Source organism: Oncorhynchus kisutch, unplaced genomic scaffold, assembly GCF_002021735.2.
Source record: "Oncorhynchus kisutch isolate 150728-3 unplaced genomic scaffold, Okis_V2 scaffold1858, whole genome shotgun sequence".
In the NCBI taxonomy this organism is placed as follows: Eukaryota; Metazoa; Chordata; class Actinopteri; order Salmoniformes; family Salmonidae; genus Oncorhynchus; species Oncorhynchus kisutch.
Genome location: NW_022263803.1, coordinates 1 through 10,633, shown reverse-complemented (window position 1 = coordinate 10,633; position 10,633 = coordinate 1). Strand labels below are relative to the sequence as shown.

The following is a 10,633-nucleotide window of genomic DNA, read 5'->3' as shown; positions in this document are numbered from 1 at the left end:
AGATGAGAGAGAGAGATAGGACTTACTGTCACGCCCTGACCATAGGGTTAATAAATATGTGGAACTCTACTCACGCTGCGCCTTGGTCCGCTCATTATGTATACAACAAACGTGACACTAACTCACTGACAGACTGGGTTGGTAGAAGGAGACAGGGGAGGAGGGGGGAGAGAGAGATGAGAGAGATAGGACTTATTGACAGACTGGGTTGGTAGAAGGAGACGAGGGAGGAGGGAGAGAGAGGCTGACATATAAACCAACTGAATATATTTGTATCACTGACTTCTCACCAGTGATGTCACCATAACCAGTAACCTGTTCCTCTCTTGGTCCAGCCCAGCCTGACCCTGACATATAGCATCAGGCCTGTTGACTTGACTTGGGTATCAGACCTCTAGCTTCTACACCACATCCCCCCTTCTCCTGCTCTAACATGAGACCTCATCAGTACTCATTTTGGGTGCTGGTACTGTTTATATTTAGGCTCTGAAACATTAAGCCAATTTTCTATAAGAGGTGAACTCAAGCAGTAGAAAGTTAGAGGTGATATTATAGGACACACTATGTGTAACTTCGCTGCTCTGTCAGCAGTTTCCTGTGGAGTTTTTCAAATGTCAGTGTTTCCTGTAGGTGGGTGTGTTTAACTGATCTTATCTGCTTAAAGGTTTGTCACATCATATAAGTAAGGAAGTAATGATATAGAAGTCATAAATCCTAGCAGTATTTTTCACTCTTCAGTCCTCTCTTTATGACAGTAGACTTGTTTCGCTCAGTGGAGCCCCAGTTAGAGACAGATATGATACCTGCAGTGGTACTGATGACCCTGTTCTGGTTCACAGGTAGGATCTTGTTATACTGATATACACTTGTGACAGTAATATTGTAAGATATCTTACCATTAGCAGGGTTAGTAAAATAACATACAACTGGAAGCAGACAGTAAAAATGTGTCTCAAAGCAGGACAATGATGTGATCACCTGTAAATGTACTTTACTGTAGTCTAACTGTCCATCTGGGGACAGGCACTAATGTCAGTTAAGTTGTGATGGTGTCATGCATCTGACTGTTGTATATTCAGTGTGTCAATGATTGATTGTATCTGTCTCTATGTAAATGAATGAGAGTATATATTATGTATTATATATTATATTGGTGTTATGTTAGGGTAGGAGAAGGGAGGGGTGTAGATGATAGAGGTCTATGAGCTGAGTCAAGATCAACAGGTCCAACATTATATGTCAAGAAGAGAGAGAGAACATGCGCGGGAGAGAGAGATCGAGATGAGCAGAGTGACAAGGAGGAGAGAGGAGTAGTGGGGAGTGCAGAGGAGAGAGTAGTGGAGGGGACAGAGGAGGGTAGGGGAGGAGAGAGAAGGGGAGGGGATATTTGTGGAGGAGAGAGAAAGTGTCAAGGAAGGGCTACACTAGGGCCCTCTCAGCCAGCCGGCTCCACTAGGGCCCTCTCAGCCAGGCAGCTCCACTAGGGCCTTCTCAGCCAGGCGGTTCCACTAGGGCCCTCTCAGCCAGGCGGCTCCACTAGGGCCTTCTCAGCCAGGCGGCTCCTCTGAGGCCTTCTCAGCCAGGCGGCTCCACTAGGGCCTTCTCAGCCAGGCGGCTCCACTAGGGCCTTCTCAGCCAGGCGGCTCCACTAGGGCCCTCTCAGCCAGGCGGCTCCACTAGGGCCCTCTCAGCCAGCTGGCTCCACTAGGGCCCTCTCAGCCAGGCGGGTCCACTAGGACCCTCTCAGCTAGACGGCTCCACTAGGGCCCTCTTAGCCAGGCGGCTCCACTAGGGCCCTCTCAGCCAGGCGGCTCCACTAGGGCCCTCTCAGCCAGGCGGCTCCACTAGGGCCCTCTCAGCCAGCCGGCTCCACTAGGGCCCTCTCAGCCAGCCGGCTCCACTAGGGCCCTCTCAGCCAGGCGGCTCCACTAGGGCCCTCTCAGCCAGCCGGCTCCACTAGGGCCCTCTCAGCCAGCCGGCTTCACTAGGGCCCTCTCAGCCAGGCGGCTCCACTAGGGCCCTCTCAGCCAGATGGCTTCACTAGGGCCCTCTCAGCCACCTGACTCCACTAGGGCCCTCTAAGCCAGCTGACTCCACTAGGGCCCTCTCAGCCAGGCGGCTCCACTAGGGCCCTCTCAGCCAGGCGGCTCCACTAGGGCCCTCTCAGCCAGGCGGCTCCACTAGGGCCCTCTCAGCCAGGCGGCTCCACAAGGGCTCTCTCAGCCAGGCGGCTCCACTAGGGCCCTCTCAGCCAGGCGGCTCCACAAGGGCTCTCTCAGCCAGGCGGCTTCACTAGGGCCCTCTAAGCCAGGCGGCTCCACTAGGGCCCTCTCAGCCAGGCATATCCACTAGGGCCCTCTCAGCCAGACGGCTCCACTAGGGCCCTCTCAGCCAGGCGGCTCCACTAGGACCCTCTCAGCCAGACGGCTCCACTAGGGCCCTCTCAGCCAGGCGGCTCCACTAGGGCCCTCAGCCAGGCGGCTCCACTAGGGCCCTCTCAGCCATGCGGCTCCACTAGAGCCCTCTCAGCCAGGCGGCTCCACTAGGGCCCTCTCAGCCAGCCGGCTCCACTAGGACCCTCTCAGCCAGCTGACTCCACTAGGGCCCTCTCAGCCAGGAGGCTCCACTAGGGCCCTCTCAGCCAGGCGGCTCCACTAGGGCCCTCTCAGCCAGCCGGCTTCACTAGGGCCCTCTCAGCCAGGCGGCTCCACTAGGGCCCTCTCAGCCAGACGGCTTCACTAGGGCCCTCTCAGCCAGCTGACTCCACTAGGGCCCCTCTCAGCCAGGCGGCTCCACTAGGGCCCTCTCAGCCAGGCGGCTCCACTAGGGCCCTCTAAGCCAGGCGGCTTCACTAGGGCCCTCTCAGCCAGCCGGCTCCACTAGGGCCCTCTCAGCCAGCCGGCTCCACTAGGGCCCTCTCAGCCAGCCGTCTCCACTAGGGCCCTCTCAGCCAGGCGGCTCCACTAGGGCTCTCTCAGCCAGGCGGCTTCACTAGGGCCCTCTCAGCCAGGCGGCTCCACTAGGGCCCTCTCAGCCAGCTGGCTCCACTAGGGCCCTCTCAGCCAGGCGGCTCCACTAGGACCCTCTCAGCTAGACGGCTCCACTAGGGCCCTCTTAGCCAGGCGGCTCCACTAGGGCCCTCTCAGCAGGCGGCTCCACTCGGGCCCTCTCAGCCAGGCGGGCTCACACTAGGGCCCTCCCAGCCAGCCGGCTCCACTAGGGCCCTCTCAGCCAGCCGGCTCCACTAGGGCCCTCTCAGCCAGGCGGCTCCCATAGGGCCCCTCTCAGCCAGCGGCTCCACTAGGGCCCTCTCAGCCAGCCGGCTTCACTAGGGCCCCTCTCAGCAGGCGGCTCCACTAGGGCCCTCTCAGCCAGACGGCTTCACTAGGGCCCTCTCAGCCAGCTGACTCCACTAGGGCCCTCTCAGCAGCTGACTCCACTAGGGCCCTCTCAGCCAGGGTCTCCACTAGGGCCCTCTCAGCCAGGCGGCTCCACTAGGGCCCTCTCTCAGCCAGACGGCTTCACTAGGGCCCTTCTCAGCCAGCTGACTCCACTAGGGCCCTCTCAGCCAGGCGGCTCCACTAGGGCCCTCTCAGCCAGATGGCTCCACTAGGGCCCTCTCAGCCAGGCGGCTCCACTAGGGCCCTCTCAGCCAGCCGGCTCACTAGGGCCCTCTCAGCCAGGCGGCTCCACTAGGGCCCTCTCAGCCAGATGGCTCCACTAGGGCCCTCTCAGCCAAGGCGGCTCCACTAGGACCCTCTCAGCCAGACAGCTCCACTAGGGCCCTCTCAGCCAGGCGGCTCCACTAGGGCCCTCTCAGCCAGGCGGCTCCACTAGGGCCCTCTCAGCCAGGCGGCTTCACTAGGGCCCTCTCAGCCAGCAGGCTCCACTAGGGCCCTCTCAGCCAGGCGGCTCCACTCGGGCCCTCTCAGCCAGGCGGGCTCCACTAGGGCCCTCTCAGCCAGCCGGCTCCACTAGGGCCCTCTCAGCCAGCGGCTCCACTAGGGCCCTCTCAGCCAGGCCGGCTCACTAGGGCCCTCTCAGCCAGGCGGCTCCACTAGGGCCCTCTCAGCCAGCTGGCTCCTTGTTACTGTAATTTAATTATGCCAATGTGCTTTCATCAATTGAAAGCCCTTAATCTATTTTATGAGAATTTCTAAGATTTCTTGTTTGCATAAAATAGATGCAGACCAGTCTTTCAATAATAGGTAATAGAATTTATTCTCGGAGCGCGCTCCCACTTAACCACGTGCAGCAGTTTATATACAGATCATGACGTAATTCATTGCTTTAACAGAATCCCTCCTCTCGACCGGGACAAAGTAAGGTGAAAGTTCATTCTAACTTACTAACATAATCGATCACCACTGAACTGACAGTTTTAATTAACAGAAAACCTAGGAATGCACTCACTGCCTTATCTAAAAACCCCAGAGCTAAGTTTCGTAGGGTCAACCATAGGCTAACGACCTTATGTGTTTTCACAGTCCACAACCCATTCGTTTTCTTCCTAGTTGGAATGGTGTTCATTAACTTGAATTACTCCTTGTCCGTGTCACACCATCCCTTCTTATGAACTCATATTGTTAATCACTTATAAACAGAGTATAAGTTACTTAGTTACAATTCTATTTAAAATGGGGATATTGTTTATTCATTTATCCATAATAAATCCAACACTCCTCTAGGGCCCTCTCAGCCACCTGGCTCCACTAAGCTCCTCTCAGCCAGCTGGTGTGTAGGAGAGCGTGAGCTGTGTGTACAACAAGTAGAAGTACAAATGTCGAGGGAAATTAACTAAAGTGATAAATCTCGTCCTAGGTTTTATTACTGTGGTGTTTGTTCTCCACTGGTTCCCCTGTTCTCATCACAACAGGTCACACATTCTGCTGACATGATTGCACACTGTGGCATTTTACCTAACAGATAACAATATTATATTTGTTTTCAATTATTTTGCGGTCTTTGTAATCTGAGGGAAATATGTGTCTCTTATATCATTGTACATTGTCAGGAGGTTAGGAAGTACAGCTCAGTATCCAACTCATTTTGTGGGCAGTGGGCACATAGCCTGTCTTCTCTCTGCCTACCTCTCTCAATAGCAAGGCTATACTCACTGAGTCTGTAAATTGTCAATTATTTTCTCCGTTTTTTATCAGTCACGGGTGGTCAGATGTCATTATGGGGTGTAGTGATGTCATTATGGGGCATTGCGATGTCATTATGGGGTATAGTGATGTCATTATGGGGTATTGTGATGTCATTATGGGCATTGTGATGTCATTATGGGGTATTGTGATGTCATTATGGGGTATTAGTGATGACATTATGGGGCATTGTGATGTCATTATGGGGCATTGTGATGTCATTATGGGGTATAGTGATGTCATTATGGGGTATAGTGATGTCATTATGCGGTATAGTGATGTCATTATGGGGTATAGTGATGTCATTATGGGGTATAGGGCGGCAGGGTAGCCTAGTGGTTAGAGCGTTGGACTAGTGACTGGAAGGTTGGAAGTTCAAATCCCCGAGCTGACAAGGTGCAAATCTATCGTTCTATCGTTCTACCCCTGAACAGGCAGTTAACCCACTGTTCCTAGGCGTCATTGAAAATAAGAATTTGTTCTTAACTGACTTGCCTAGTAAAATAAATAAATAGTGATGTCATTATGGGGTATTGTGTGAGGATAGTTTTTAAATTAATATTAGAATAAGGCTAACAAAATGTGAAAAAGACATGGGGTCTGAATATTTTCCTAATGCACTGTATGTAGGAGAAGAGAGGGTGATAAGAGGAGTATGGGAGAAGAGAAGAGGAAAGGGGAGGAGGAGAGGGGAGAGGAGAAGAAAGGGTGAGAAGAGGGGCAGAAGAGGGGAGAAGAGGAGAAGAGGAGAAGAGGAGAAGGGAGAGAGAGAGAAAAGAGAAGGGGAGAGAAGCGGAGAAGAGGAGAGGGGGAGAAGAGAAGAGGGGGAGAAGAGAAGAGGGGCAGAGAGGAGAGGGGGAGAAGAGGAGAGGGAGAGGGGGAGAAGAGGAGAAGGGGAGAAGAGGAGAGGGGGAGAAGGGAGAGAGAGAGGGGCAGAGGGGAGAAGGGGAGGAGAGGAGTTGGGGGATAATGAAAGGTGGCATCCTATGATGTTGCCATGTTGAAAGTCACTGAGCTATTCATAAGGCCATTCTAATGCCAGTGTTTGTCTATGGAGATTGCATAGCTGAGTGCTTGATTTATATATCTGTCAGGAAGGGGTGTGGCTGAAATAGAATCCACTAAATTAATCCACTCAGAGGACTATCAAATCTGTCAACATGTATTTATTTATTTACTTCTTATATCAGCTGATGTCACAAAGTGCTGTACAGAAACCTAAAACCCAAGCTGTTCCAACGTTCCTAGACGACCAGCCGGGTCAAATAATAATAATCACAGTGGTTGTCCAGGGTGCAACAGGTCAGCACCTCAGGAGTAAATGTCAGTTGGCTTTTCATAGCCGGTCATTCAGAGTATCTCTACCGCTCCTGCTGTCTCTAGAGAGTTGAAAAACAGCAGGTCTGGGACAGGAAGTACCCTCCGGTGAACAGGTCAGGGTTCCATAGCCGCAGGCAGAACAGTATATATAGTGTATGTACACATGGGTGTTGCACCATACAACAAGAAGCCTGTCTTCCCCATCACATCATGAAAGGTCATGTTGATGTTCATTTAACCTCTGTCTCTCTCTTCCTCTGACTCCTCCCTTTCTCCTCTGTCTCTCTCTTTCTCCTCAGATCTCCAGGCTAAAAGTGTCAGTTCACCAGGTAGGTAGAGTATAAATCTACAGTGATTATAGCAGTTCAATATCAATTCATGTGTCCATACAAACCATTCTAAACAAGTAGTGTTTTATGGAACTACTAATACTTGTCAACCACAAAGCATCACTGCTGTTAGAATAACAGAATCACTGTCATCATCTGTCCTCACCACTGTGTTTTCCTCTCTGCTGTTTACAGATGAAGACTCAGTCAGACTGGTGGATGGGACCACTTCCTGTTCTGGGACAGTGGAAGTCTTCTACAGAGGAGAGTGGACAGGTGTATGTTTAGGTGGTGGGGAATGAGGAGAGATGTTAAGGTTGTGTGTAGAGAGATGGACTGTGGGAATCCTGTATCTGTATCTAGAGGACCTCTGATTGAGATGGAAGAATAGGAGTCAGGGACTATTTAGTATTGGTAGTGGAGATGAGTCTTCTATTAGATGGTGTAAAATCATAGGAGGACCTGGGTTCTGTGATGGGTGGATATTCTCATATGTGACCTGTTCAGGTAAGAGACTGGTCATATTGAGAGATTTATTATACATATACAATATTACCCTGTATCATGTTTATGTTTTTATTTCATTTAAATAGAGGGAGAGATGTCAAGATGTATTTAAACATTATATTTGTGTTTGTCATATTGGTTTATGGGAGATGTTCATGGTGCAGATCATTGTAGTTCAGATGGTACTGAAGTGAAGTGCCTGATGGAGTCCAGCTGTTATTTTCTATAAATGAAGTGAACTTATCCTGTCTCCTGCCTGCATTATTCCCAAACCCGATCCTGAGTGACCTAAGAACCCATTTCTACCTCTTACACGTATCAAACATAGCAAACTACAATCTTTTATCCAACATATTTGTGTTTAGTCCCTTGACAGGTCATCAACAAAACTGATTGAATGTTCAACCAACTCTTTTTCTCCAGAGTCTGTGCGGCTTGTGGGTGGAGCTGGTCTCTGCTCTGGGAGAGTGGAGGTTGAAGTCCAATCAGTCCTGGGCCTCAGTGTGTGAAGCTGACTTTGACCGCCAGGATGCAGAGGTAGTCTGTAGGGATGTTGGCTGTGGGGCTCCTGCAGCTCTACAGGGGGGGCTCTATGGAGAAGGTGAGGGTTCAGACCTGGGATAAAGAGTTCCAGTGTAAAGGCAAAGAGTCCCTTCTCCTGGACTGTGACACCTCAGACAGAGAGAACAACCCTGCCTACCTGGAATGCTGTTGGAGGACTCACCTGCTCATGTAAGAAACAGTTTGTCACTTAATCACATTGTTTCTCACCTGGGAGTGAAGAATATGAGAGACAGTATAGGTGTGTTTTAGTGAGAAAATAGTAAGGTTACTGTCTCTCTCTTTTCTTTTCTCAGAGCCTGATGATGTGAGGCTGGTGGGAGGAGGCAGTCGCTGTGCTGGTGGAGTGGAGTGGTACTACCAGGGAGAGTGGAGGATTGTGGGAGCTGAGGACTGGCATGTAGCTGCAGTAGTGTGTAGACAGCTGGGTTGTGGTTCCACTGATTCAGAACTACTTGGAAACACCAATAGAGGGTTTTTAGTTTACTGTTCTGGGTCTGAGTCTTCACTGAGGGAGTGTTCCAGAAGTTATGATCTCCATCCTGGACTCACAGTGATCTGCTCAGGTAATAACAAGATACACTATATGGCCAAATGTAGGTGGACATTAGGTGGCACGTCTAGGAGCAACAACGGCTCAGCTGCGAAGTGGTAGACCACAAAAACTCACAGAACGAACCTTAGAAGCACATAAAGCTTAAAAATATATAATTGAAAAACTCACAGCTGAGTTCCACATACTTTTGTCCATGTATTATATCTCCTTCCTGGACTCACAGTGATCTGCTCAGGAAATATCAACATATTATAATTATATTCAACTGATTTCCTTCATCCATACAACTTCCTCTGCACCTCTCATGATGACTGTTTAGCTTGTCAGTCTGCTTTACTAGATAGATCACTCAGTCAAGTAGGAATCAAATACAACTTAAATATCCCAGAATGCTTTGTATTTGAGTGTTACCTCAGTGAACGTCTCTACTCACTACCACTGTCACATGTCATGTTATTGTCACATCTAAATGAGGAAAGTAGTTGAGGAGCTACGTTCTCTTTTTCTCTCCTCTTGTTCCAGATGTCCTGCTTCAGCCTGATATCAACATATGTTGTTTCAGTGACTGTAGGCCCACTACTCATGTTGCCCTGTGAGGGAGGGTGGCTGGCACTGTTACATGCTGATGTTATTGTCATATCTATAGGAAACTAGTTGAAGAGGTTCTTCTTGTTCTCTTTTATTGTTACAGATCTCCTGGTCCAGCCTGATATCTTCCTGACTGACCCAATGGGAGGGGTCTTCAGGGGCCACCAGGGGCCTGAGATGTTCAGGGGCTACAACTTCACCATCACCTGCTCCACTCAGCCACAGTACCCAGGAGGCTCCTTCCTCCTCACGTTCACTGGCTCCAACAGAACCAGACCCAGCCAGCTGTCAATCACTCTGCTGCCTTCCTCTTCCCTGCTGCAGATGACTCCCACCAAGGGAACTACAGCTGTGTTTATGACAATTATGTTTTCTCTCATAACTTCTCCTCTGAGAGTGAGCTCCTCTCCCTCACCATCACAGGTAACTGAACATGAACCAGACTTATAACTTTGTCATTGACAGATTTCCCACAGATCTATGTGATGATGATCAGTCCCTCATCAAAGGTGTTTCTGTTTACAGCCTCTCCTCTGCCAGCCTTCATCATCAGACACGTTGTAGTGCTGCTGATCCTACTGACATCCATCATCACCTCCTACCTGTACTACAAGGTAAAGACATTTACTCAGACGTTACAAGTCATTTAAACTAGAGGGAGAGGGTGAGGGGGAGAGGGAGGGAGAGAGAATGGAGATACTAGAGAGTAAATGACTGACTGTTGGTGCTGTGTCTCCCTAGCCCACCAGGAGGCAGAAGAGAGTGAACAGGGTGAGCAGCATGGATCTTTATGTCAATGCCATGGAGATGGTCTCTCTGAGCTCCAGATCTGAAGCTGGACCGGGAGAGGAGAGAGCAGCCCAGGGGACGGAGTAGGAGGAGAATGAAGCTGACCCTACATGCTGATCTTAGGTCAGTTTTGTGTTTTAAATCGATGGTCAGCAGTGGACTGGTGTTTAAAATGTGGTGACAGACCTGAATTGGTTCTAATTTTAATAACAAGTTCAGAATTACTTTCTCTTTCTAGAACCTTGGAAGAAATCTAAAAGGAGTGACTGCAACCACCATTATTCATTTAGTTGGTTTTTACCACCAGAGAAACATGGGGTTTTGGGTAACATGGGGTTCTGGGTAACATGGGGTTTGGGTAACATGGGGTTTTGGGTAACATGGGTTTTGGGTAATGGGGTTTTGGGGTAATATGGGGTTTGGGTAACATGGGGTTCTGGGTAAATGGGGTTTGGGTAACATGGGGTTTTGGGTAACATGGGGTTTTGGGGTAACATGGGGTTTTTGGGTAACATGGGGTTTGGGGTACATGGGGTTTTGGTAACATGGGGTTCTGGGTAACATTGGGTTTTGGTAACATGGGGATTTGGGTAACATGGGGATTGGGGTAACATGGGGTTTGGTTAACATGGGGTTCTGGGTAACATTGGGTTTTTGGGTAACATGGGGTTTTTGGTAACATGGGGTTCTGGTAACATGGGTTTGGGTAAATGGGGTTTGGTAACATGGGGTTTTGGGTAACATGGGGTTTTGGTAACATGGGGTTCTGGGGTACATTGGGGTTTGGGTAACATGGGGTTCTGGGTACATTGGGTTTGGGTAACATGGTTTTTTTT

At 50.0% G+C, this 10,633-nt stretch overlaps 1 protein-coding gene across 1 annotated transcript; it reads left to right on the top strand.

Moving 5' to 3' along the window:
* Positions 1–817: 817 nt before the first annotated feature.
* On the top strand, positions 818–9,383 carry LOC116368151 (deleted in malignant brain tumors 1 protein-like; the record flags this gene model as incomplete). The annotated part of the gene is made up of 5 exons (XM_031819112.1): positions 818–839; positions 6,767–6,796; positions 6,992–7,072; positions 8,164–8,430; positions 9,112–9,383. Coding segments are annotated over exons 1-5 (672 nt in total), but the record flags the coding sequence as incomplete, so codon positions are not given.
* Positions 9,384–10,633: the final 1,250 nt, after the last annotated feature.